This window comes from Pelodiscus sinensis, chromosome 6 (genome assembly GCF_049634645.1).
Source record: "Pelodiscus sinensis isolate JC-2024 chromosome 6, ASM4963464v1, whole genome shotgun sequence".
Lineage (NCBI taxonomy): Eukaryota > Metazoa > Chordata > Testudines > Trionychidae > Pelodiscus > Pelodiscus sinensis.
The window spans coordinates 101,828,880-101,856,789 of NC_134716.1; the positions used below are offsets into that span (position 1 = coordinate 101,828,880).

The 27,910-nt window shown below is 43.0% G+C and overlaps 2 protein-coding genes across 3 annotated transcripts in view; one reads left to right on the forward strand and one right to left on the reverse strand.

Moving 5' to 3' along the window:
• HMGCS1 (3-hydroxy-3-methylglutaryl-CoA synthase 1) overlaps positions 1-20,084 on the forward strand; it is a 23,397-nt gene extending 3,313 nt beyond the window's left edge. Inside the window, exons 2-11 of one of the 2 annotated variants that reach the window (XM_006139506.4) lie at positions 7,470-7,531; positions 8,632-9,089; positions 9,588-9,713; positions 12,523-12,687; positions 14,422-14,590; positions 14,728-14,898; positions 16,850-16,956; positions 17,318-17,443; positions 17,752-17,915; positions 18,302-20,084. In XM_006139506.4, coding sequence (XP_006139568.2) covers positions 7,500-7,531; positions 8,632-9,089; positions 9,588-9,713; positions 12,523-12,687; positions 14,422-14,590; positions 14,728-14,898; positions 16,850-16,956; positions 17,318-17,443; positions 17,752-17,915; positions 18,302-18,394 — 1,611 coding nt within the window. In that variant the 5' untranslated portion in view covers positions 7,470-7,499 and the 3' untranslated portion in view covers positions 18,395-20,084. Of the gene's footprint in view, positions 1-3,856; positions 3,961-7,469; positions 7,532-8,631; positions 9,090-9,587; positions 9,714-12,522; positions 12,688-14,421; positions 14,591-14,727; positions 14,899-16,849; positions 16,957-17,317; positions 17,444-17,751; positions 17,916-18,301 lie in introns of those variants that run through there. The other variant, XM_006139504.3, reaches the window with a different exon arrangement.
• Positions 20,085-21,958: 1,874 nt separating this feature from the next.
• Positions 21,959-27,910, reverse strand: part of NIM1K (NIM1 serine/threonine protein kinase) — a 69,508-nt gene continuing 63,556 nt past the window's right edge. The window contains exons 3-4 of the mRNA XM_075932501.1: positions 25,524-25,792; positions 21,959-22,708 (exon numbers count right to left, since the gene is read on the reverse strand). Coding sequence (XP_075788616.1) covers positions 21,959-22,708; positions 25,524-25,792 — 1,019 coding nt within the window. The remainder of the gene's footprint in view (positions 22,709-25,523; positions 25,793-27,910) is intronic.

The window sequence follows — 27,910 nt, forward strand, 5'->3', positions numbered from 1 at the left end:
CTGCTTCCTTTCCCCCAGCTGGAAGAACAGCCTCACAGGGAAGTGATTCCTGGCAGCTTTCCCCTTTGGCCAGATTCAGAAAGGTATTCCTGTGAGGCTGCTCTCCCAGCTGGCGGAAGGGAAGCACCAGCACATGGAATCTGGTCAATGGGAGCAGCAGGAGGCCATGCCTGAAGCAATTAAGTGCCCTTCTCCCACACAGATCCCACACTCCCAGCCTGCTCCTGCACCCTCCTTCCTTGCCAGACACCCTATCCACACTCCCAACCTGTTTCTCCACCTTCCCTTGCTCCTGCATCCTCCCCCCCCCACCAGAAACCTACCTCCAGCACACTCATTCACTACCTCAACCCCCCCATCTCATGTCACTGCTCTGTGTACTGATTTTTGGTGCAGAAAATATGGTCATGATAGTTATTACATCAGATTTGGCATGAACTAAGTCATTTTGTCTTCCTAATATAGTATTAGGGAAGTTACAGATTTAATATTGCTGACATTGTGAACCAGATTGTTTTTAAAAAAAATGCTGAATGCTCACTCATGAAGGTGGAAGTCTTTCTACCATAGCACAAACATTACAAGCATCGTTATCTCCCAACAATAAACTACCCCTACTTTCCTGTTTATGGAACTCATTCTTTTCCTTAAGAAAATGCTTGTAGGAGTCAGAGGATTGCTCAGTTTCTGTAACTCCTAGGGAGCAAAAGTCTTTGCCATGTGCCAAACTATCAATCTGAGTTGGATTTAACCAAAGTGAAAGCTGGATTTGATCTTTCAATCTTCTAAGCCAGAAGTGGGGAACCTTTTTTGGGTGTGGGGAGGGATACTGGACCACAAAACAGTCAGGGGCTGCACAAAAATGAGACATGCCAAACCTCTCCTACCCCCTTTGCCCCCCACAACACCACCAAACTCTCACTGATGTGGACCTTCATTGAGAAGGAGACATTCTCCTCACACACCAGAGCCTAAATAGGCTCCCCAAATGCTGGGGGGCGGGGCAGGGAACTGAGCCTTGGGGGCTGGATCCAGGCAAGCTGGGGGCTTCATCCAGCCCCCTGGCCTTAGAGCAAGAGTGAGGAACCTAAGTCATGCAGGCCCTCTTGGTACTGTATTGTTATAGTAGCAACTCTGGTATCAAAATATTTTTGTCTTTGACATGCACCAGCATTTTATATAAAAGTTCTAATTAAAAAAATTCAATTTTGAAAATGGCAACAATGGATGTAATTGGAGCCCTGTCTTTTGAATAGTGTTTTGTCTTTAAATGCTCTTTGTACATGACTAGGAAGTCTCTTCTGCCACTTGAAGTGAGTACTTGCCTTGAAGCTGAAGAGTAATACTGTAATCCAAAACAGGGCAGTTTGCAAGTGAATTTATTTTACCACTGGCACTTCTATTCAGGAAGTCTTTTTCCTACTGAGTGTCGCAGGCTTCAGTCAAACCAGAGTTCATCCATCCTCTGACTTCACTGAACTGGTTATATTAGTATGCTTGTAAACACTATTCAGAATCTCTTCTGATAGCCTAATTAATGTTTAATTTCAATTTGGGGTCTATCAGATTACATACTACAGAAAGTTATTTTTATTAGCTTAATTCTCATAGCTCAAGAACTAGGGGTCATCAAGTGAAATTAATGGACAGCAGTTTTTAAACAGCATTTTTAAACACAATGCACAACCAACCCATGGAACTCCTTACCAGGTGTGAAGGCCAAGATTTTATACCCTTTCTAGGGGGTAGAGAACCAATGACACCCTCCCTCCATCCCAGCCCTTCGCACCTCTCCTTCAAGCCCCTCCCCCGAGCAATAGCTTGGGGGATTACCGGGGGAACTTGGTGCCAGCAGCAGGGCTTAACTTCTCCCACACCTTCATTCTGTGTGCTTCACTGCAGTGAAGAGACCCAACTGAGAGATGGCAGGGCAGAGCAGGCTGCATCTGGGTAACTCCCCTTGCCTTGGCTGCCACTGGTGTGTGTGGGGGTAAGCCTGCTCTCTACTGCCAGTAATTCTCTAGGCTGCTTGACCCCATGGGACTTCCAAAAGCAGCGTCCAGGACAGCTGCCCTGAACCGTCCAATGGATGGGGAGGGCTCTGGCCAAACTAACATGGTTTGGGGGCAAACCTAGGTAGATCATTGGCTAATCGCCAAGATGGGCAGGGATGATGGCCCTAGCCTCTGTTTGCCAGAAGCTGGGAATGGGCGACAGGACAGAACTTCTGTTCCTTCATGCCAGAGTACTTGGCACTGACTACTGTAGGACGACAGGCTACTAGGTTAGATGGACTTTTGATCTGATCTAGCATGGCTGCTCTTATGTAATCTGCTTTGCATTTTTATAACAAACATGCTAATTTCAGACTGGGGCACTTGTGATTTCGATCTTTTACTGAGATGACGTTGCAGTGTCCTATTTCTCTTTATTGGCATTCAGAAATACAAGCCTGCAGTACTCCACGGCTACATCTACACTGGCATGATCTTGCACAATAACTCTTTTGCGGAAGAGTTCTTGTGCAAAAACTCTTCCAGAAGAGAGCGTCTACACTGGCATGTGTGTTTGTGCAAGAGATGTGCTTTTGCGCGAGAGCATCCATGCCAGTGTAGACACTTTTGTGCAAGAAAGCTCTGATGGCCAGAAACAGTTGATGTAAGTAATGTCTGGTCTACACTGATGCTGCATATACATCTGTTTACCTCAATTGTGACTCTGCTGTTTGACAAGATGGTGTTTCTCATAAGTAGAGAGCCCCTCAGGTGAAAAGGCATCAAATGTAAATGAAGATACTTCAGCTGTTGTGCTGATGCAAAGCCACTTATCTTGGCTTAACCATCTTGCATAGATCAGGACTAAATAGGGCACCTTAAATTTCAATTAACACAGTGGGTTACATCCCCTGTATCTTTTCATACAGGTAGTAACACCGTTCTGTGCTTTGTGACATTCACTTGGGCTAAAGAAAAAATCCTGTTGTAACTCAGCCCTTTCCTGATGATAGGTGTAAGTGCCTCAGAGCAAGAACCACACCTTATTATCCATGGTCGGGTACCTATCCCAGTGTTTCTCAATACCTAATCTGTGAACCAAGATTGTACTCTGGGCTTTCTATGACACAACTTAACAGCAAGCTAGTCCCTGATATTAAAAAGGGTGAGAAACACTACCCTAGCCTAATTCTAATTTTTACAGTGCAGAATCATCCTGTCATATCCTAGTCAGGCAAGCTCCTGTTTCCTTCTTGGAATTAAGTCAGGAGAAGAGGAAAACGTCCTGTTCCTTGTCCCTACTACACAGAAGGGCTAGCCCCGCAGCACTGTTTCTACAGCATCCAGCTGTGGCTACATTTCACAGCACTGCAGCCTGGACAAAGGTCCGAAAATCTGTCGTTGCTGCGGATGATTATGTATTAGGAACTGCAGGCTGCATCCATAGCTTCTATCCACGAAAATAAAACGGCTTCCACCAGCACGACTCCTGTTAAGAAAAACGTCAGTATCGGCTAGCTGCTCCCTTTCCCACCCCACCCCGGATCGCTGGGGGGGGGGGGGGAGAGGGGGAAAGAGGCTGCAGCAGAGAAATTAGCTGTGGGTGGGGAACAGCTGCTCCAGCCACGGCTCCTGCGTCCCTGCCCTGGCTGCTAGTGTCTCCCTCAATTCCCACGAGCAAGGGAAGGCTGCCCGACAGGGCCGAACTTACTTGCCTACTCCCGGCCCCCAGCGCAGCTCTGCAGCCCGGCGCGCGCCTGAATCTACGCTCTCAGGCCTCGCCCCTAAGAGAAGCGGCGGCTCTTTGCCCCGCAGCGTCGCAGCGCTACGAGGGGTGGAGTAACCCTCTGCGGGACCGGAGTGCCACAACCGCGCATGCGGGTGGCGGTCTGGCGGTGACGGCGGCCCGCGCGCATGCGCATTCGGGTGTCTCCCCACGCGGGTGGGCGATGGGATTCCGCAACGTGTGAGTGAGCGGCGGGGGGTGGTAGGAGACGGGGGGTGTGTGAGGCGCCTCTTCCATTCCCGCCCGTGGGCCCCCGGCTCCTTCAGGCTGCTCGGGTCCGCCAAGCGCTGGGCCCCGCGCGCGCGCGTAGGGTCGGGAGCCGGCAGCGCTGTGGCTGCTTGCCGGGCCGGGGCGTTGCCGTGTCTTCGGATGGAGCTGGGGGGCCAGGCGGGGCCGCTCTTCTCCCCGCTGCGGAGGGCAGTGACTGTGGGGAAGGGCGGGGTGCGGCCTCCCGTATCCCTCTGTCAGGCCCCGGCTGGGACTGACTAGACTGCGGGGCGCGGTGTCTAGCGGGCTCGGGCTCAGCGGCTGGGTGACCTTGGGCAAGAACATCCACTTCCCTGCCTCAGTTTCGCTATCAAACAGGGTTAATGCCGCTGAGTCCTCTTGTAACGCGCTCTGAGAGCTAGTGATGACAAGTGCTATGGAAGCGCTAGGTATGAATTACTCATTTGTTAAGCTGTTCTAGACGAGTGCTTGGTAGGGGTGGTTGGTTTGTTTTGGCTGAAGTACTTTGCTTTTCTGACGTTTTGGCAGCAAAACTTCAGCCTTTCCCTCATTTAGCTTCAGTCCAGCATTGAGATTTTCTCATCCCTCCAAGCTCTGTTTCACTAGGAGAAGGGGAGAGAGTTGGTTTTGAAGGAAGCAACCATATTGTCTCTTCTTCCCTTCTCTTCCTGGGCTGGAGGTTAGGAACGTAAGAACAGCAATACTGACTCAGACCAAAGGTCCATCTAGCCCAGGAGCCTGTCTGCCGACAGTGGCCAATGCCAGATGCCTCAGAACAGGGAATCCTCAAGTAATCCCTCTTCTGTCACTCATTCCCAGTCTTTTAACAAAGGCTAGGGACACCATTGCTACCCATCCTGGCTAATAGCCATTGATGGACCTAATCTCCATGACTTTAACAAGGTTCAAGAAGTAACTAGATAATGTCCTAGTCTTCACAATATCCTCTGGTAAGGCGTTCCACAGGCTGACCGTGTGCTGTGTGAAGAAAAACCTCATTTTGTTTATTTTAAACTTGCTACTTATTAATTTCATTTGGTGACCCCTAATTCTTATGGGAGCAAGTGAATAACTTTTTTCCTTATTCATTTTTTCCATAAAAGGTTGCATATTGGTCTTCCTGTTTTATAATATGGCAGGGCTTGAAGTCCTGTTTGGCTGTAGCCTGCGCACTCCTTATACACCCACTCCTCATGCACCGGAGTGCTGACACTCTGCGCTTCCTACTCCTTTCCTTGCGTCCCAGCACTTAAAGAGTGCCATGAATCTGCTGATTTGAGCTTTCTCTCCACTCCTCCTCCTTCTCCCTCCCAGGCTGTCTCTACACTGGGCCACTTATTCCGGAAAATCAGCCACTTTTCCGGAATAAGCTGCGAGCTGTCTACACTGTCCCTTGAATTTCCGGAAAAGCAACGACACTCTACTGTACAAAATCAGCCGCTATTCCGGAAAAACTATTCTGCTCCCGCTCGGGCATAAGTCCTTATTCCGGAACACTGTTCCAGAAAAGGGCCAGTGTAGACAGCCCAGTAGTCTTTTCCGGAAAAAAGCCCCAATCGCAAAAATGGCGATCGGGGCTCTTTTCCGGAAAAGCGCGTCTACATTGGCCACAGATACTTTTCCAGAAAAAGGGCTTTTCCGGAAAAGCAGCCTGCCAATGTAGATGCTCCTTTTCCGGAAAAACTGAAAAAGGAATAGTATTCCGTTTTAAGCAGTTCCGGAAATTCATGCCAGTGTAGACACAGCCCCAGAGTTTGAACAGCTGATTTGCAGCATTGGAATCAGGGGATTTGGGACACTCAGGCTACGTCTACACTGGCCCCTTTTCCGGAAGGGGCATGTTAATTTCAGAAGCCGTAATAGGGAAATCCGCGGGGGATTTAAATATCCCCCGCGGCATTTAAATAAAAATGTCCGCCGCTTTTTTCCGGCTTTTAGAAAAGCCGGAAAAGAGCGTCTACACTGGCCCCGATCCTCCGGAAAAAAGCGGTGGACATTTTTATTTAAATGCCGCGGGGGATATTTAAATCCCCCGCGGATTTCCCTATTACGGCTTCTGAAATTAACATGCCCCTTCCGGAAAAGGGGCCAGTGTAGACGTAGCCTCAGAGCTGGGACGGAGAGGGAAGATTAGGAAATGCGGGCCTGTGTGTGAGAGGTGCATGGGGAGGAGGACAGATAAGGGATTGGTGGGCCTCAGGCAAACCCTCTGACCTGTCCTGGAGCCCAGCAATTGTAAAGGGTCAGGGGTGCTTGGTGATTGCTGCGGCTACTGCAACAGTGACAGTGGCTAGAGCTCTGGGTCCTTTACAGTCCCTCCAGCTAGTTCTGAGGGTGTGGGAGGAGGGGTGTCATGCTGTCCAGGAGAAGCTTGGCAGGAGCAGGCCACCCACATGTAGGTAGTTAAGCAATTAAACATTATTTAACTAGTTAACTGATTAAGCGGGATTTTACATCCCTAGTAGAACTTCAACTGGTCCAGAATGCGCCTGCTTGAGTCTTAACTAATACTTGTTATACGGAGCACATTATGCCAGTGCTTTGGCAGCTGCACTGGTTTCTGGTATGTTTCCGGGCACAATTTAAGATTTTAGTTATGACCTATAAAGCTCCAAACTAGTTGCGTCCGGGGTATCTGAAGGACGGTCTTCTCCCATATGAACCTGCCCGGGAATTGAGGTCAGCTGGGGATGCTCTGCTTTATGTTCCCCCACTTGCGGAGATAAGGTTAATGTTTATGCAGAACAGGGCCTTCTCGCTTTTGCTTGCAGGCTGTGGAATTCTCTTCCTCGGGACATTCGCATGGCGCCAACACTAGCATTGTTTCAGTGTCAGGCTAAAGCCACCCTTTTTACTCATGCTTTTATTAATGTCTGAGCTTGTATGTGTGTGTTCCTCTTCTCAATCTGTTTTTAGCAGGTTTTATGTCCCTCTGGTGTCTTGTATTTTAAATTTATATATATATATATATATATATATATATATATATATATATTTGTTTTGTGTTTAAAAACATTTGTAAGCCACCTCGAATATTTTAAATAGAGGGATGGGGTAAAATATTTAAATAAATAAGTAAACAAAAAAACAAACAAACCCCATTGGGCCGCATGCAAGCCACAGGTTGCCCACCACTGCTCTAAAGGACTATTCACAATTTGTGAATGAAACAATCTCCCTTCGTAGCTCGGAGTGTTAGAAATAAAGACCCTGCTGCATTGATTTCAGATCAGTTAGGATTCCCAGTTTTTGTTGGTTGTATTCCTGGAGATTTTGTTACATGACATAATCTTTAATAAAATATAAATGTTTAATTTCTGGAGATGCCAGGATAATCCTGGAGGGTTGGCCACCCTAATTAGGCAGTGTGTAGGCAGGAGACTGGGATCCAAAGGCCTGTATGGAATTGGCTGCTTTGGTCACCTTCCTGATATGAAGGGGTCCCGTGTTTATTTCTTTAGACCCTGAGAGCTGATGGGTCCCTGCCTGCAATGCAGCATCTTGATCCAAGTGCCTGTAAGAGGTAAGGATAGGACTCCAGGAGGGATGTGTAATACAAAAGATCAAGATCTCAAATTAAGCATTGGTATCTCTTGTCATGGAGGTGCACCATTTTATTTTATTTATCAAGGAAGTACTTTCCATAATAAAGGTGGCATCAGTACTACAAAGACTTGTGTGGGGGGCTCCTGCCTGCTGGTTTCCATTCTTCATGAGGTGACCAACACTGGAAGGGTTTCTGCTCCTAAGTAGACAAATTAGAACATCAGCATCATTGCATTACTTAACCTAGACTTCATTTCAAAGTTTTCTTCATATCATAGTTGCTCTGTGGGCAAACCCCTGAGTGCAGATCACTGTGGAAGACCTCTACTAGGTACCCAATCTCTGTTAGCAGATCTGTCCTCACCTGAATCATCCAGTTGACTTCAGTAGGCTTATTACTGTGCATAAGTGTTTGAGTCTTCAGGAACTAGGGATGTTAGATATTGTTTAATTTAATAATCGTGTAACCACACAAAATCTTAGCGGTTATGCAGTTATTTGATAGTCTCCAGGGGTGGAGCAAGCAGCCAGTGCACTTCTAGGCTTACTCAAGGGAATGCCCTGCCATCCCAGGCAGAAGCCTATCAGGAACTCAATTTTTTCTTTATTGCAAAAATTCTTAGTGGTGTCAAACCAGAAATTTTACTGACAGTTATGAACTCAAAGAAATAAGTACAAAGTTTCCATTAATAAAATGGGAAGAAAGTAAATAACAAATAATACATAAATAGAAAATGTCCTTTTAAATGTAAGGAAAAAATCAATTTTATATATATATATATATATATATATATATATATATATATATATATATATATATATATATATATATATATATATATAATTGATAAGTATCTATCTGGGAGTTAAGTGTGTTGGTGAAGTGCTCCTCTAATGCAGATGAGTACTTAGTTTTGGTATGAGAAGGTGGGACATGCCAGCAGCTAACATTAGATAGAATATATAGGAATAAAGTTTTTCCAGGAGCTTGTTGGAAATTAGACGTCTACTGCATAATTATTATTAAAGTGATTATATCCAAATAAGCTTTGGTGGCTTTTTTTTTTCTCTTTTAAGCTCTACCACAATGCCTGGATCCCTTCCTGTGAATGCTGAAGCCTGTTGGCCAAAAGATGTGGGAATTGTTGCACTGGAGATCTATTTTCCTTCTCAGTATGTTGACCAGACAGAATTGGAAAAATTTGATGGTGTGGATGCTGGGAAGTATACCATTGGTTTGGGTCAATCGAAGATGGGATTCTGCTCAGATAGAGAGGATATCAACTCACTCTGTTTGACTGTGGTACAGAAGCTTATGGAGCGGAATAGTCTCTCCTACGATTGCATTGGGAGATTAGAAGTTGGAACAGAGACAATCATTGACAAATCAAAATCTGTAAAGACTGTCTTGATGCAGCTCTTTGAGGATTCTGGTAATACTGATGTAGAAGGGATCGACACAACAAATGCATGCTATGGAGGCACTGCTGCTATCTTTAATGCTGTTAACTGGGTTGAGTCTAGTTCTTGGGATGGTAAGTTTGGTGTCTTTGTTTGAAAGCTATGTTTAAGTCTCTGTTCAGTATTCTTCCATGTAATTATAGACAGTCTTGTAAAAATACTTTAGAAGATAAAGGTTTCCTTTTCTATAATTAAAAATGCTCAGCAAAATAGACACTGGCCTTGTGCATAGTTTTCTTGGAAGTACACTAAACAGAGAGTGTATTTTTCCAAGATGACTTACACATCTAGGTTACACTTTATGGAGATGTGAAATTCAAATATATTGTATATGTGTTACAGAGTGATTCGGAGACACCTACTTATCACTAATCTTTTCTTGTAAATCTGGATGGGAATGCTCCAAGGAATGAAAATAAAAAGGTAGAAATAAATTCAGAGTAATGACAGCAGATTAGAGCTCTCTCAATCCTGCAAACATATCTTAGCATAAATTGAAGAACTAAGCATTGCCAGGTAAAAATAAAGTTTCCAAGGGACTCCTTTCTATAGTTTTTTCTTATCTTTTGCAGGTCGTTATGCGCTTGTTGTTGCTGGAGACATAGCTGTGTATGCCACTGGGAATGCCAGGCCAACTGGTGGAGCTGGTGCTGTTGCTATGTTAATTGGTCCAAATGCACCTTTAATTTTTGAGAGAGGTTAGTCTCATGTGGAAAGGTTTAAAATAAATGCCACATATAAGGCCTGCAGAACACCTTCAACTCCATGATGTCCAGTAGCTACTGTCATTCCAGGTCTACAGGGAGCCCTATGCTGTCCAGGCCCAGTGCGTATTTCCCTGAAGCGCAGGAACCAGGGCAACTGCCCTGAAGTTTCCTTGTGTTAGAACTTGCACCTTCTATCTTGTTGAATGTAGACTGACTTGTTGCTGCTCCAGGTGGGATACATTTGTGGTAGAGTATGATGTACTGCGTGCCTTTCTTCAGAGTTTCACCAATGGAAATACAAAGGCTGCACTGTCTAGTCTAGTGCCTGTCAGCATAGTTTTCTCAGATGATGAAAATCATTTCTTACAGGCAAGATAGGTTAGATCAGTGTTTCCCAATTTTATTTGGCCACTGGACCCTTTTAAACTCGAAAGAATTTTGCAGAACCCCTAATAACAGTATATATGGAGCTGAAAAAGTAGACCATAAATAAGTAAGGATAATAATAAACAAATGCTAAACAAGGTCATGAGATCAATATTTAGTTTAATTGCACATAATTAATATTATGTGATTTTTGGTTTTAAATATTTTTTTAATCATAAAATGTTATTGTAATGGAATTTTCTTGTGGAACCCTTATTTTAATTTCGCAGAACCCTAGAGTTCTGCGGAACACAGTTTGGGAAACACTGGGTTAGATTCACAAAGGAATGTTGGAGTGCTGATGCAGCGTCACTGTACTTAACTTCTAGGAGTCTAGAAAATAACTTGTGATTAATAAAGCCTGAGTTAGGCACCTTAGCTCCTTATACAATGAATGGGGAGAGTTAGGCTCCTCAGAATGCTATTCACAAAAGTTGGCATGCTAGTCATCTCTTTACCTCGACTACCCAGTGGAAGATGCCAAGGCAAGAGGAGCAAGGCTTAACATGCACCTCTCTTAGAGGTTGTTGCCAAAGTCTAGGCTGCAGGGACATGCCTCCCTTTTCTTGTGTGGGATTCTCTGCTGCCATGCCTTTTCTTTGTGGTGTTGCCTAATTGTTTTTGGCAAGATCCCAGAGGGTGAGGAGGAGCTCCCATGTATCTGTTAGCCCAGTGGTTAGAGTACATGCCAGAAGTGTAGAGGCCTCTTTCCCCTGTTAAAGTACCCTCATCTCAACGGGAGAAGAGATTTGAACAGGAATCTGCCACCTCTCAAGTAAGTATCCTAACCTCCTGTGTTTTGGGATACTCTGATGTGAACCTCCCTCAGTCTCTCCTGTTGAAATTGTTCCAGTTTTGATAAATGATCGTCATTGGGCTAGAGAGAGCAACTAACAGGGCTGTCCCTGGGATTGTGTGGGGCCCAGAACATTCTCTCTTCCCCTCCCCCTAGGTCCTATTCCCACTCCACCCTTTCCACCAAGCCCCAGCCCCAACTTTTCCCAAACGATACTAGGAGCTGGTGAGGGTATGGCATAGCATAGCAGGGCCAGTAGCACTGCCGTTGTCCCTCGTGCTACCTGGACTCTGTGTACCCAAGTAAAAATGGAGAGAAATGGGGCCAGTGCCACTGCTGCTGGCCCCTTTGTTGACCGGGGCCACGTGTATCCCTCAAGTGTGGGGTGCCCTGAATTAGGGATGTAAAATCCCCCCCCCCCGGTTGCATCCGGGCTGGTGCAGTCCCCTCTCTCATCTGCTCCTTCTTGGATGTCCAAAGCAGCCTCTGCTTCTACTCCTTTCTTCCCCTGGGTGCCATAGGCAGGGCTGTTCGGGATGCCTGGAGCAGCCCATATCTACAGCAAGTCCTGCAGGGCTGGAGGAGACCCCTGCACATGGCGGGCGGGGACCTGATCCAGCCCCCACCAGTTAACCGGAACCAGTAACTCTTAAAGGGTGATGCTTACTGGTTAACCTTTTACATCCCTACTCTGGACCGCCCCATGGATAGGACAGCTCTGACAACTTAAGTATAAGAGTGACTCTAACTTGGTGGTATTAGCACTAACCTGGGAGGTGGGAGACCCAGCATCCAGTCCTGCAGCAGTAACTCCTAAATTATTTATCCATAATAGTGTACTTTCAAGAGGTGAGAATAAGGTTGTTGCGTGTCTGATTAGTTCTGTGGCTAGGGAACTCGCTTGAAAGGGGTCAGATGCCTGTTTAAATCCACTATCTCCCCTTTTGGGAGAGGTGGGACTTAAACTAAGGGGTCTCACAACCCAGGTGACAACCTTAACCACTGGGTTAAAAGTTATGAAGGAGTTGTGCCCTACCTCCATTGCCTGTTTTGTGTATGTTTGCTTGTAGGGGCCATATGTAGTAAATGAGGACTGAGGACACCTGCTGAATTGGAGAAATGCCTTTTTTTCACCAGTTCATGAATTGCACTGAGGCTTGGGTGTCCAGATGTATAGAATGGAGCTGTAGTTCACATGTTCAAACAAAATCATAAGCAAGTAGGAAACCTGTACTGCACAAATTCAGGTGCTGAGTGAGTTAGATGTCTAGAGGATTTGGCAGCAGCTGAGGTGGAATTTTTGTGCATCCAACTGAGACCAGATTCTGGGACTAAAACACATATATCCTTTTGTGAATCTAGCCTCATGTTTTTCCAGTACTTCCAGTCAGCTGGGTAGTGAGAGAACTGGAGTGGTGTGTCAAACCACTATAGATGTGAGAAGGCACTGAGCTGTGTGGCTAGCAGCCAATCTTATCTCTATGCCCCTAACCTGGGGTGAAATTCAGATTGATTTATAAACTGATTCCCCTAAGCAATTTTTTTTATTTATTTATTTTTATTTTTTTTTATAAACAGGACTGCGTGGGACCCATATGCAGCATGCTTATGACTTTTACAAGCCAGATATGGTGTCTGAGTATCCTGTGGTTGATGGTAAACTATCTATTCAGTGCTACCTCAGTGCATTAGATCGCTGCTATTTTGTCTATCGCAACAAAATCCGTGCTCAGTGGCAAAAAGGTATGTATTACTGTGACATGTTCACAAGCATTGGTGGCACTTAAAATTTTGTCAGAGCACATAATGAGACTGGTTGTAAAAATAATGCATATATCCCTGTATATCTAGTCTAAGAAATCTTTAAATATTTAATATTTATTTAAATCAAGATGTATACTGAAATGAACAAAACTTGTTTTTGGTTTTATGGGGGAAGTGAAAGGAGGTAGTGCACATTGAAGTAGTATCTCACTTCTGTTCTAGAACATGTAAGATTAAATAAATGTCAGAGAAGCAGCATCAGTTACGAGGACTTTGGCTAGCTTATACCTCCAGTGTACCTTGCCTAGCAGGATGTGTGTATTTGATTTTTTTAAAGGTCCCTTAATCCTGTGACACTGAGATATTAAATTGTTCAGCAATTGTACAGAATAAATTAGGGCTGTCAAGTGATTAAAAAAATTAATCAAGATTAATTGCACTGTAAAATAATAATAAGAACACTATCTTTGTAAATATTTTGGATGTTTTCTACATCTTCTAATATACTGATTTCAGTGACAACACAGACTACAAAGTGTATAGTGCTCACTTTATATTTATTTTTATTACAAAACATTTATGCTGTAAAAAAAACAACAACTTCAGTTCACCTCCCTGAAGTATTGTAGTGCAAATTCTATCATGAAAGCTGAACTTAAATTCTTCTATATAATCAATATATTTGTATCCTATTCAAAAGAGTCCTTTTTTAGCTCAGCGGGCGGCACGGGTGCAAAGGGAGGTTGACTCTGCCGTGGGCAGTGCAGAGTTTGGAGGGGCTCAGCCCCCTATTGTAGGTGGCATAGGACTCAGGGATGGGGGTCAGCCCCCAAGCTTGAAGGGGTCAGCCCCTGGGCTGGGGGGGAGTAGACCACACCATGGGCAGTGCAGAGTTTGGGAGGGGGGACACAGCCCCAGAATCAGTCAAACCCAACCCCAGGAGGCAAAGAGAGGGTGGCTTGGGTGAGCCCTGCCGAGGGAGGGAGGGAAGGGAGAGTTTGGGCAAGCCCCTGCCCCCACTCCAGGTGTTTTATTTAAAAAAAAAATATGGTCACCTGGGAGGGGAGAGATATGGGTGTCAGGATCTTTACTTTTTTTGTTTACTTCTCCGCTGGAGCTGGAACCACAGCTTCAGGTTTTTTTCCTCCTTTCTGCTTTGTTTTTCCGTGCGCCCTCTAGTGGCGGTTTGCATTACTGCACCTTACCAGAGAAGCAGCTCATTCTGGTTTGTCAACCTCTGTGATTAACGCGAGTTTATTTTTTTAACGCATTAATTCTGCCTTGAATTAATTGCAGGTGTCAACGCCCACTAATTAACCCTAAAATAAATATAAATGTATTGTTTCATATTTATTGAGCAGCACTGTTTTGGAGATAAATAACTACCTCCTGCCATTGCTAAATCTGACCAATGTGCCAAAATACTATTATTATTTTTTTATGTATCAGCACAATCATATGTCACTTTACAGTACTGGCACAGTTTGCCAATTGTTTTCTAAAGAGCTTCTTTGGCCAAAAATTACCTTATATTTTGGAATACAAATAACTGCCGTGCTTCTAGTAACTTGCCAGCAAAGTCTGGATTTTACAGTAATCTGGATTCTACCATACTGTATGTAGCTTGCTTTAAAAATAGTGGCTATTGTGAGCAACTATACATTTATTGTTATAAATTATGGTGACATTGGTTTTTTTTTTTGCCTTTTCCAGAAGGAAGTGACAGAGACTTTACCTTGAATGACTTTGGCTTCATGATCTTCCATTCTCCATATTGTAAACTTGTACAAAAATCTGTGGCTCGACTGTTGTTGAATGATTTTCTTAGTGACCAGAACTCTAAACCAGAAAATGGTATTTATAGTGGCTTGGAAGCTTTCAGGTGAGAACTTCTATTATTACTTAATTAGTCTGAGGAAGAAGGGAATCTAAAATGTGCTATGTATCTTTTATGCTTCTCTCTTTCAGCTGTTATAGTGAATAGCAGCAATTTCTAAACCTCACTATTTTTTAAAATAGGGACATAAAACTGGAGGATACTTATTTTGACAGAGATGTGGAAAAGGCCTTTATGAAAGCTAGTTCTGAACTCTTTAATCAGAAAACCAAAGCTTCTTTACTTGTATCCAGTCAAAATGGAAACATGTACACCCCCTCAGTCTATGGCTGCCTTGCTTCTCTTCTAGCACAGTAAGTATAAAGCCAGAAAAATGAGAAGTTGTGACTTGATGTGTTCACTCTTGGGAAAACTCTAGAAACAACATTTTTCCAACAGGCTTACAAACTAGCTCCCAATTTTTTTTTTCCCTAGGATGAAGTTTAGGTAGCAATCGTGGTGGTGTTGTTTTTAACCCAAACATAAGTTTAGTAAAGCCCTCTAAATTTATTAGTCATGCAGTTGAAGTGGGAAAGTAGGCTGTAAGCATTCCAGTGATGGCATTGTCCTGATAGTATGCTGTTTTAATAGTTGATAACACATAAACATAGTTGCATCAAGTTTCTATTCTTGAATTAACAACATTTTAGATGTTATTTTACAATGATCAAACTAGAAAAACCCCACCTGGTTTCATTCTTAAAACCTGAACACATGCACATGATTGCTAGATCAGGAATCAGAAGCCTTTCCTATCCTGCCTCAAGTTATGGCAGGGTTGATTTAGATGATTACTAGAAACTGGTTGCAGATCAAATGATTCTGCATGCATACTTAACAATGTGAAACCAGCCTAAGCAGGTAATTTATTTGTATGTGCTCAAGTCTTTCATACTTCATCCACCCACCACCCATCTTTCGTGAGTTGCTTCCCTATCATCCAAACTAATTAGTCTCTGACTAAAGTTTTCATTTACTAGGGCACACCTTTCCCAGTCTCCAAACAAATTCAGAGGAGAGAAATCAAGACATCTCTTCCCTGCCAAAACAAGCATATCCATAGAAAATCTTCATTTGTTTCTTTTCAGACAGTTCAGGCAAGCATCAGCTGTGGTGCCATCACTGTGACAGCACCAAAGGGAACTCTAGCAAGTTAACTCCTTAGCATCCACTTTCTCTCAGTACTAGTTTGATAGTTTTCTTAGGTGGTGATGTGTTCTAGGCCTGGAAAAAGCAAGTAATCTGAGAATTGTAGTGCTCTGAACATAATTTGATACCATTCCTTTAAATTAATTTTGGGGATCGCTGCACTGCAGAGTAAGGATGTTAAATAGCGGTTATCTAACTAATCGTGTAGTTGATACAATTTAATGACTACTACGCAGAGCCCCAGCAGGGGTAGAGCCAGGATTGAGCAGTCCCAGCTCATTGCCAGCTCTGGGAGTCACCTACGCTGTGGCTCTGCATTTTAAATGTAGTCAGAGCCCGGCAGCTCTTACAACATTTTAAAATGCAGAGCTGCAGCATCCCAGACCCAGCACAAGCCAGGACTGCTCGGTCCTGGTTCACGCTGAATCCAGCAGCCCCTGTTCATGGCTAGCCCTGTCCTCTGCAAACAGAGGCTGCTCCAGCAGCAGCCCCTGGCCGTGGGTAAGGGCTGCTGCTGGAGCAGCCTCTGTGCGCAGCCAGCCCGGGCCACCGTTAACAGGGGCTGCTTAGCAGCAGCAGCCCCTGTCCCCTCTCTGCTGCCTCTGATAGAAGCAGGGGGTGGGGGAGTGGGCAGGCGGCACCGTGGAGACAGCTTTTAAGCAGTCTCCCCCAGCACCAGCTCCTATTTCCCCCATAGAGGCAGCAAGAGGAGTGGGGAAGTGAGAAGTCAATACTCCAATTGACAACCCAATAAGCTTTTGCTTTTATCTTTCATCTTGTTTCAAAGATCATTATTTAGTGCTGTAGATGTATGTGGCACTTCTCAGTTAGAAAGTGAGATCTTTTCTGTGAGATGAATACAGTCTAATACGGGTAATGCAGTGTGTAGATGCCTCACCTGAAGAGGTAGTAAAACAAATCTTGCTCCACACTTTTTATATTGCGTGTTTTATGTATCGGAACTGTGGCTTTTAGTTAAGGTGTGAGCTGCACTGATCCAATAAACTCCGACCTTTGTGGGCTTCTTTCAGTAAGCTAAATATTACACTTGGTTATTTAAAATTGGCACCTAAGCATAGTTCTCTTAATTCTTTTCAACTATTGCTCCATGTACAGGTGCTCCCCACAGCAGCTAGCAGGACAGAGAATTGGTGTGTTCTCCTATGGTTCTGGTTTTGCTGCTACACTCTATTCCATTAGAGTTACACAGGATGCCACACCTGGTAAGTCAAGTATAGCTTTTTTCATTTGGACAACTCACCTGAAAAGTTGGCTATGCTAAAATATTAGTATAAGTGGAAATGCAACAGACTGGCTAATAGTGATAGAAGTATTTCTGTATGATAGGGAAAAAACTAAAAATCAAGATGCTGTTCCATGATGTTCTAACTCCCAAAAGACTAGCTTTAACTTTTTGTAATTTATAATAATGTAATTTTTTTGTCACAGAGACCATGGAAATCCATGTATTAAACTAAAACTACATTCCTAGAGATTATAGGAACATCTTTTTGAAATATTAGTGCATAGGCATTTTACTAACAGTGTTAGTATTTACTTAGTGAAGGTTTTGTGTGTTTGCAGGTTCTTCCCTGGATAAAATAACTTCTAGCCTATCTGATCTGAAAACACGACTTGACTCAAGAAAGTGTATTGCACCAGATGTTTTTGCTGAAAACATGAAGATTAGACAGGAAACTCATCACTTGGGTAAAAGCATTTTCATATAAAGTAAATTACAATATGCTTAACCAAGTGAATTCCTGATACTGTTATCAAATCCCTGAATTCAGTTAAGGATCAAAGTCCAGGGCTTTCATACCTTTCTAGTTGTACATAGTTTCAATCAAGCATGGCAGTAGTTTAAGTATTCATGGCAGAGTTTGAGCTGAAGTGGAGATCAGACTTTGTTATTAGTACACTGGTTTATCTGCTATTGTTACATTTTGGAAAGGGGCAGTAAACGTTATGATAACCATCAACAATCAGTTAACAATATTTTACTGGTTTCCTCATAGCAAACTACATTCCACAGTGTTCAGTGGATGATCTGTTTGAGGGAACATGGTACCTAGTGCGAGTGGATGAAAAACACAGAAGAACTTATGCTCGACGTCCAGTGCTCGGTGATGGACCCTTGGAAGCAGGAGCTGAGGTTGTCCATCCAAACGTAGTTCATGAGGTGAAAAAAAAAATGTTAATAGCAAAATTATTTCTATATGGTGGTACTATACAGCCTTCCTCTAAGAGGAGGACAAAGGACCTGATAGCTTATTTCCATCTGATTTGTTAAAATAGACAAAATAAGAGCCAAAAAAAAATCAGACATACATTTAAAAAAAAAAAATCTCACATGCAGAATGTTATGTTGCAAGAGCGACTGAAGCAGTTTGTGTATAAGCCAAGATTGCAGAAACATCCAATCAAACTTGAATAGCTAAAACCAAACTTTCTAAATAGTGTAGCATGAATTTTGTCTGGGAAATAATACTGGGGGTGTAGGAAGAAGTTAGGAAATCTAAGAATAAGACCTGGAAACTTACGTTTTTAATTTGTTTTCCTCCTCAGCTTATCCCAAGCCCTGCTAAGAAAATGCCAAGAATTCCTGCAACAACAGATTCTGAAGCTATTGCTGTCTCTATTTCCAATGGAGAACATTAATTTACCTCTGTGAGGTGGGAAATTAATTAAAATTGGGGTTTGGTGGGGAAGAAAAAGGGATTAGATATTATCTATGTTTCATTGTACAGTAATACTTTATTGGCGCATGGAAAACTGTTTAAACTCCTTGAGAGGCTAGTTTAATGTGATTTTATAACACTAAAGCATGAAAGTATTGGAAAAGGCAAAGGTTCTATGGGCTTTCATAACTCTGGATATTGGTGTGGTTTCATAAATGGTTCAGGATTGTGTGCACTAATTACAAGATCTTGGTAGTTGGACACAGAAAAACAGAAACTTTTACTTGACTTCCCAATTTTTTTAGTGAACCCTTTTAAAATAGATTTAATTTTTTTTTTTTTTTTTTTTGCATGAACTCCTATTCTGGAAGTAAAATTTTCTAAAAATGTGTAGAGGGGAAAATGTGTTCTCTCCTCTCCTAAACAACTATGATCAAAACCAATTCTTGCCTCTCCCCCAAAGTGTGTCTGGTTTTTAATGTTGGGGTCCTCGGTGCCTTGACAATAAGTAGTCAGTTTTCTAAGTACACCCATTTCTTCCAATGCCAAGAAGTTTGTTAGGAATAGGCATCAAGTGATCAAAGTCTGTGACCACGTGGTAGCTGTGGTCTCCATCTAACTCCCAGTGCCGGTATCACATCACTTTTATCCACATAATTAAAGCCCACAGCCTTACTGTTTTGGCAATATTACAGCAGAGGCCAAGGACTGAATGAAGTTGGGAGTCTTCACGGTTCTTCCACTGAGAGGTTCTTGGCAGGGCAGCAGGAAGAAAGCTGTCTAAAATTAATAAAGGGTTTAATCCCCTAATTCTTTCAGTCTGGTACCTTTTTAAAAGAATATTCAACTTAAATGCTTATTTGTTGTTAGTGATCAGAGGGCAGTTTTCTACTTCTCAATTTTCAAATACTATAAGGAGCTTATTCATACTGACAAACGCAAGGGGCAAAGATGTTCCTACCTCTTTCTTTTACTGTATTGTTCTTAATAACAATATTAACTTTGAACTCATGATTGGTTTCATATTTCAACTTCCCCATCCAGTATTTCTATAACAAGACTGTTGCAGGAAAACACAAAAACCTTTTCCCATCTTTCCAGTCTGACAGCTGTTCATTATGCAAGAAGTAAATGCCCAAAACTAGCAGGGAGACCATTCTGAGCTATGAAGAGCCTTGATAGCTTTGTAAAATATATTTAAGTTCTAAAGTACAAATTGCGTCTGTTTAAATTTTATTTCACCTTCCACTTCAAAACTTTATATAATATAAACTCGTAGAAATGATGTGTTGCAAAATGCAGGTTTTTGTGTAATGTAGTGTTTGTATAATACACTGTCACTAAGATTTGATAACTTTTTTTGTTGGACTTGTGTAGTCAACTTTCTAAAATTTCCTTTAATATGAACAGATGTGGGCTAATAATCTAAGTGCTTTTATTGAAAGTGGTGGAGAAATGATGCATGAAGATACGTTTGCAAGGGTTAGGGTTTTTAGTTTCATAAGAAACTAATGTGCTTCCAGAAGACTAATTTATCTCAGAATGAAGTCTGTTGCTGGCAATGGACAGGCCAAGAAATACTGGCACACACCCACGAATTAACTTGCTCTCCTCTCTAACACTGAGGCAGATCCTTTTGTAAATAAAGTTTTAGAGATATTTGAAACCAGTGTTGGTGTAGTGCTGAATTGGTGTGGAATACATCTCTTAAATGGATTAGGAAGAATCTAGTGGCCCAGCAAACTCTGGTGAGTAGTATGTACAAGTTACTGATCAGGGAACCCAAGATATGCAGGTGTTCTGGTATAAATGTTTCCCTTTTCTGTTGCATAGTGGACTATTAAGAGGAAAGTTAATCAGACTCTCTAGTTGACACTTCTGCCCTAAAACATGATTCTAAATATTTTGGGTTATATCTTTCCATGTTATATACAGCTTGTTCTTTAAACTCAAACCAGTTGTAACAATTTTTTTCTTGACTGCCCTCTTGCTCAGCACTCATCTATGACTACAATGTAGTCAATTTCCATAACCTTTTTTAATTCCAAGCTCCTCTTTACAACATAAAAGCAAATGAAGGAATACTGTGCACCCCTTTTTAGCTTTAACAGAGCTATTTAAAACCCTACCAGGCCAATGAAAACATGAAAAGTTGTTTTTTTAAATTTAAATTCTGGTTGTCATACAAACAGAAGCTGTGCAGCTTCAATTTTTAATTGGCCAAACTAAAGCCCCAAGGGACTGACCTCAAGCTGCCAGTGTAGCTGTTTTAACTTTGCCAGCTTATACTAGTGTAACTATTGAGGAAACATTTTTACAGCTTGTGTTAAGTCGATATAGGGAGACCAGAGCCCCAAACTTCTGATTATAGTAGAAAGGGGTATGCTGCCTTATAGACAAACATTGCATATGGCAACTGTCTTTTTATAAGGGGACATAGTCAAGGAGGGCTCTACTACAAGAGACTTCTAAGGTATTAAAAAAGTCCCATTCTTGTGTATGGGTTTTATGGTGGTTCTTGTTTTGCTTTTAATGATTTCTAGTATCAAAATCAAACTGTTTTCGATTTCTGTGCTAATCTTTACTACTGAAGGTAACATGAGCCAGAAGTACTGCATTGTGGTATGTTTCCTTTGTTAGGGACATTAGCAGTGAAGATAAAGGCAGGTAAAGTTAGTCTGTTAGCAATATCCCATGCACTTCATTTGGAACAGGACTGGGTACACTGTTCTGCATTTTTGTTGCCTCATCTTCGTACTTACTATTTCACACAGGATAAAACTATACAAAGTCCTATAGATGGCAGCATAGCTGACTATACCTAGGAGTCATAGCATCTCTCACAGTGGTACTAAAAGGTGCACAATGTTTGATTTTTGAATTAGTGGAACAGAATGTAAGGGTTTGTCTTTCAATACAGGATAACTTGTGATCACAACAAAAAATAGCTTGACAAACCAGGGGTATTTTTCAAAAGCTGATCCTGAACTAATAATGGGGGTGGAGGGAAGGTTAGGTATAATAGCTAAAAATGAAGTGCTAACAAACATTTAATGCCTAATATATTACCAGTTATTCTTGTCAAGTAAATAGTTGTAGATTTCTTGTAAATATGCACAGCTCTTCAGTAATCAGTCGCTTTTGATGACCAGATTTTATCTGTTGCAAACTGACATTTAGATTCCTCTGTGTGGTGATTTAACATCAGGATAATAAAGTTCTATATCTGCAAGTGACCACACATTAAAAATAGCTGTCTTAAAAGATCAGCCCAAATATATTTAGTAATTCTACTCCGTTATTAAAAGGAAACATCCATTAGACAATTTGTATTTGTTAATGGCTTTCATTGAGGTCTGGGGCCAAAGTGCAAACACAAACAAGTCTGTTTGAGCCCAAGTCCTCTGAATGAACTGACACATTTTGAGATTTAAGGCAGTTTTGGTTTTATTTAAAAATTACAAAAATGTAACCTCAAAGCTTATTGTGAAATCAATAAAACCCCTTGTTAAATGTACTGAATGTAAAGTCTGCTATATGCCATTCATAAAATTGAACACAACTTGGATGTATGCCTGATACTCCGGTATGCACTATGACCTTTCTTTAAGTCCTGCTCTTTGGGTTCTGGTTGCATGACTATAGGAACAGTCTCCAGGGCTCTTTTCTTTTGTACTCTGTGTAAAACAATTCGGTAGATACCAGTTATTGAGCTTCGAGAATCTCTCCCGCGGTTATTTTGAATGTGTTCTTCTGTAATTCCCAAATCTTCTAATGTATTTTTCACTTCAATTTCCTCCTCTTTGAGGGTAGTGGTCTCTGTCAAATATTTTGGATCCAGTTTAAATGGGTCCAAGGCTTTTGGATACTGTATCCCTTGCATCCATTCATTCTTCATAATACATTCGATAGAGTACCGTGCAGTTGGAACTGGCTGAAGAACTCCTCTGATCAGTTTCTGGCAAGTTTCTGAAAGATATGGGGGGAAGCTGTATGTCCCATCAAGAATGCACTTCTTCAGTTTGGCCACTGTTTCAGCTCGAAAAGGCATCGTACCAGTTGTCATAAAATATAAAAGGATGCCTAGTGCCCATATGTCAACATAAACACCAACATAGTTTTCATCTCGGAAGAGCTCTGGTGCAGCATAAGGAGGAGAGCCACAGAAAGTGTTTAAAGTTTCATCTCTTTTACTTATTGTGCTGAATCCAAAGTCTCCCACTTTCACACAGGTGTTACTGGTATAGAATACATTTTCTGCTTTCAGGTCCCGGTGAATGATATTGTTATCATGCTGTAGATCAAGAGAAAAGTAAATTAGAAGATTTCCAAATAAATAACTTTTTCTGTATCTTTGACATATAGAAGTTGCCATTTAAAATATCAACATTTGCCAAGTGGGTCTGAGATTTTCCAGTGTTTCTGTATGGATGTAAAATATGAAAATGAACAGTTAAGGTGCCCAAACAAACTTAATTTTGTCTGGGCTGACATGGGAGAGGGGGGAGGAAACAAAAATGTAATGTCTTTTGAAATCAGTGTAATCTCACACAACACCACATGCATTCGTTATACAGGCAGTCCCCGAGTTACGCGGATCCGACTTATGTCGGATCCGCAGTTACGAATGGGGATTTCTCACCCCAGGAGGACTGGAGTGGTGGGATGCCTGGTCCCGCCTCCTCCGGGGTGAGAAAAGCTGCTCCCCGTCTCCCTGGTCTGCTGGGGGAGCCAAGCGGCGGAGGACCCGGGGCCGGACCCGCGGCCGCTTCCAGATCAGCTGGAAGCGCCGCGGGTCCGGCCGGGTCCTCAGCGGCTTTGCTCAGCGTCTCCCTGGTCTGCAGACCAGGGAGACGCTGAGCAAAGCAGTGGAGCACCCGGGGCCGGACCCGCGGCCGCTTCCAGATCAGCTGGAAGCGGCCGCGGGTCCGGCCGGGTCCTCAGCGGCTTTGCTCACCGTCTCCCGGACCAGGGAGATGCTGAGCAAAGCCGCTGAGGACCTGGCCGGACCCGCAGCGCTTCCAGCTGATCTGGAAGTGCTGCGGTCCGGCCCGGGTCCTCCGTCGCTTTGCTCCACGTCTCCCTGGTCTGCTGGGGAGGGACGCAGCTAGTGCCCCCCCAGCAGCCCAGGGAGACATGGAGCAAAGCCGGGGGCCTATGGTAGAGCAGGTGGGGCACTGCCGGTTGGTCCCGCAGCACCGCTCCTTGGTGCTACTGGACCAACCCAGCAGCACCCCAGCTGCCCTGCCCCAGGTGTCCTGATTCAGCTGCTGCTGATCAGTTTCAGCAGTGGCTGAATCAGAATGCCTGGGGCAGAGCAGCTGGGGTGCTGCTGGGTTGGTCCAGTAGCACCAAGGAGCAGGCCACACTATTGGACCAGCCCAGCCACACCCGAGCTGCTCTGCCCCAGGCGTCCCCAAGTCAGCCGCTGCTGAAACTGACCAGCGGCTGACTACAGGAAGCCCGAGGCAGAGTTGCTCTGCCCTGGGCTTCCTGGAATCAGCTGCTGATCAGTTTCAGCAGCAGCTGACTTGGGGACGCCTGGGGTTCTTAAGTTGAATCTGTATATAAGTCAGAACTGGCATCCAGATTCAGCCGCGGTTGAAACTGATCAGTTTCAGCAGCGGCTGATGCCAGTTCCGACTTACATACAGATTCAACTTAAGAACAAACCTACAGTCCCTATCTTGTACGTAACCCGGGGACTGCCTGTAGTTATTATACGGTTATTCCAAGGCTTGCTATAGGCTGGATTTAAGTTACTTCAACAACCTATGTGCATTTCCTTACCCTAATATTTAGGTTTCTTTTCAGGGGTATATGATACTGTTTTTATAAAAATTACACTCTCTCTCCAGGTCTTTGCCTTATTTTACTGATAAGTAATTTTATTCATAACTCCATCTTATACTCCGTTTATGTGCAAGGCCCATTTCGTATCTGAACAGAGCATCCTTTGATCTTTGAGTTTCTGTGGATGGTATCTCAGTAGTCTTTGCATTTGATTAAAAAGCAGGCCAAATTCCATTGACTTCTCTAAGGCTACGTCTAGATTGCATCCCTTTTTCGTAAAAGGGATGCAAATTAGACGTATTGCAATTGCTAATGAAGCGGGAATTTAAATCTCCCCTGCTTCATTAGCATAAAAAATGGCTGCCGCTTTTTTTCAGCAGGGAGCTTTGCCAGAAAAAAGCGCCAGTCTAGACGCGGGTCTTTTGGAAAATAAAGCCTTTTCCAAAAGATCCCTTATCCCTCTTAAAATAAGGGATTTTCATAAAAGGCTTTATTTTCCAAAAGATCCGCGTCTAGACTGGCGCTTTTTTCCAGCAAAGCTCCGTGCCAAAAAAAAGCAGCAACCATTTTTATGCTAATGACGTGGAGATTTAAATCCCCGCTTCATTAGCAATTGCGATACGTCTAATTTGCAATCCTTTGCATCCCTTTTTCGTAAATCTAGACGTAGCCTAGGAGTTTAGACCAGGGTTGAATTTGATCCATAGAAATCTTTTAATTATCACTTTTTAGAACTCAGCTTGCTCTAAAATGCTAACTGTGATAACAGATGCCATTATGCTACTCTTTCATCTGCTGTGTTCTTCCTCCCCATTTATTAGCATTGCCATTCCCCACAAAACAGAAAACTGCCATATGTAGCATGTTTCTTGAGTCTAATGGGCAGTGTACTACAAACTAGCTCAGTCAGTGTGCTTACAGATGCAACACCTGGGTCATGACTTTACATGTGGATAAAAATGCTGTACAAGAGCAAGGAAAGCTGTCATACTGGTGTGTTGCTCTATGCAAAATGAGTTTTGTGGTCTTAGTGCACTGTCCAAAGAAGTGACAGAATCAGAAAAAACACTCAGGCTGCAGTTAGGCATTAAGCAGGCCAAGAGTTGAGTGGAAGTATAGTTACGCGGGGAAGTCTACATTACCACTGCACATGCGGTATGTGCTGTTCTATGGGAACTTTAGTTTCCAGAGCTGCCTTTCAGAACCTTTCATTAGCACCACACCTACTGTGTGCAAGACAGAACAAAACAAAAATATATACATGACGTTTGCTAAAGCAATGAAGGGTAATTTAGGCGTACAGCCAACCAGCTTACCATGTGCTTCACAGCAGATGCAATCTGGGAGAAAATTAATTTACTTTCCATTTCTGTTAACTTTCCCTCTGTGCTGATTTTAGCAAAGAGTTCGCCACCTCCTGCATACTCCATCATAAGGTGCAGTTTTGACAATGTTTCCACCACTTCGTAAAGTCTGATAATGTTTGGGTGGTGAAGTTTTTCCATGCTGGAAATTTCACGGGACAGTAAACGTTGCGTTTTCTGATCTAACTTGGTCTTGTCCAAAATCTTAATTGCTACTTTTTCTGGAGAGAAAAATATATTTGAATTTATCAATACAACAAATATTTGCAGCAACACTTTCACTATAAAACTGCTCATTTACCGGTACCTGAAAAAATCAAAAAACCTCAATTCTTTTTTCCACTTAACAGTCATTTAAGGTAAGTCAGAGAGAGGTGGTCAAGTCAGATTCTAGTACAGCTCTGCACATACTCCACTCCTTCAGAACCAAGGCACCACTTTCTAGTTACTCTCTGCAACTTACCTAATGGGAAAGTAGAGGTGGCTTTAGTTAACCTAAGCTGTATCTCAGTCAGTACCATCCTGTAAGATGTCTTGGTCTTAAGTCCTAGCATGAAAGAGGTCTAATGGAAGGTGCAACAGGGCCCTTAGTAGCATCATAAGTCACTGAAATTGCTGTAGTATTGGGAAGACTGCAGGCTTAACTAACACCAAATAATTAGTTTATTTAGGGGACTGCTGACAGTTGTTGGGCTAATAAGGCAATTGGCTCAGTAAGGAGGACGGGTGTAAGTGAGAAGAAGAGAAAACAAGGAGAGCTGGGATGAGTGGACTGAGGAGAGAAGGCTGCATGGATGTCTCCTGCTATAAGGCTTCAATAGATTCTGTTATATAAGTGAACAATTCATACACAGTGAAAGTGTAATAACCAGGAGTGGGTCTGTGGTTAATAGATCAAGAAACAGGTCAGAAAGCATGGCATGCTGGACAGCCATGAAGCTGCCCCATGACAGAAGAGTTTACTCGTGTTCTCTGATGTGGACAACCCTAACTGGACCTCTTCACAATTCCCTCTGCACCAAAACCAAAAGCTACTCAATACTTAATGCTGCTGTTAAGGTTTGTTTTTATTGGTCCTCTTTTGGTGTTCTTGCTCACCATAGTCAAAAATAGAGCAGCTATGAATACTCTCTATTTAGTTATGACTTATAATTACTTTGGCAAACACGGAATTCAAAACCCAGTAGGAAGTAAGTATAAGGGAGTTCAGGAGAGTTGGCAGGTTTTTAAACAGACATTATTAAGGGCACAAAAGCAAAACTATCCCAATGCATAAGAAAGGAAGTATGGTAAGAACCCATACTAGCTTAACCAGAAGATCTTCAATGATCTTAAACTAAAAAAAAAAGTTGTACAAAAAGTGGAAGCTAGATCACATTATGAAGGATGAATATATATAAAAATATATAAAAAACAAGCAGATAAAAAATTAATGAAAATGGTCATTTTTCTGAAAAAACTCTGTAGTGTAGCAATAGCCACAGTGAGGAGGGAAAGACAATAACAAAGTATAGAAATGGTGAAATGCCTTTTTTTGTTTTGTTTAGCAGAACAAACAAACAGTGAACACCAGTGTGAATGGGATAGAATTTGAGGCTAAGTAAGGGAAGGATCAGGTTAAGAATTTCTTAGCTGTCCATCATAGATGACTCGTGCCTCAATACTAAGGCAGCTCATTTTAAAGAGGAGGACTGTTGACTGTCTCACGTGTCTCCCCTGACCAGTGGGCCCACCCTCCCTGTGCCCATTCTCCCTAAATCATGTTACCTGTGTGGGAGACTTCTCTGTCCTCTCTGCATGTCTTTTTCTCGCACATGTTTGGTCACTCTCCTTGGTAGCCAACTGGGGAGCAGGACAAGCGATCCTGGCTGGGAGGCAGTGGCGGCCTGCTACTCACACAGGCTGAGTTGCTGAAGACAGAGGCTGAATATGTTGGTGGGGCAAGTGAGAGGGATTCCCACTTGCTCCTCTTCTGTCACTTGCTGCCAAATCCGAGAGCTGGTTGTGGGCTGTTGCTGCCGCCCAGCCAGGTTCTCTCAGGAAGAAGCTCTGTCTCACTCCCTAAGTACTAGGAAGAGCAGCTGAACACGAAGGGGAGGGAGATGCAGGCTGACAAACACAGAGGCCCTCTTCTTCCCCACCCTTGGCAGGCCAGTCTGAGTTGGGGGACACCTATCTCCCCATACACGGCACCTCTGGATGTCTTCAAGTTGGCAGAGCCTGATGAAAAGCATCCTAGAACAGACGGAGCTAACTGAAGAGATTGAAAAGCCATTGGTAAGACTGCGATTCTTTCACAGAGTAATGGATTCTGTGACTTTCTGTGACCTCCGTGATTT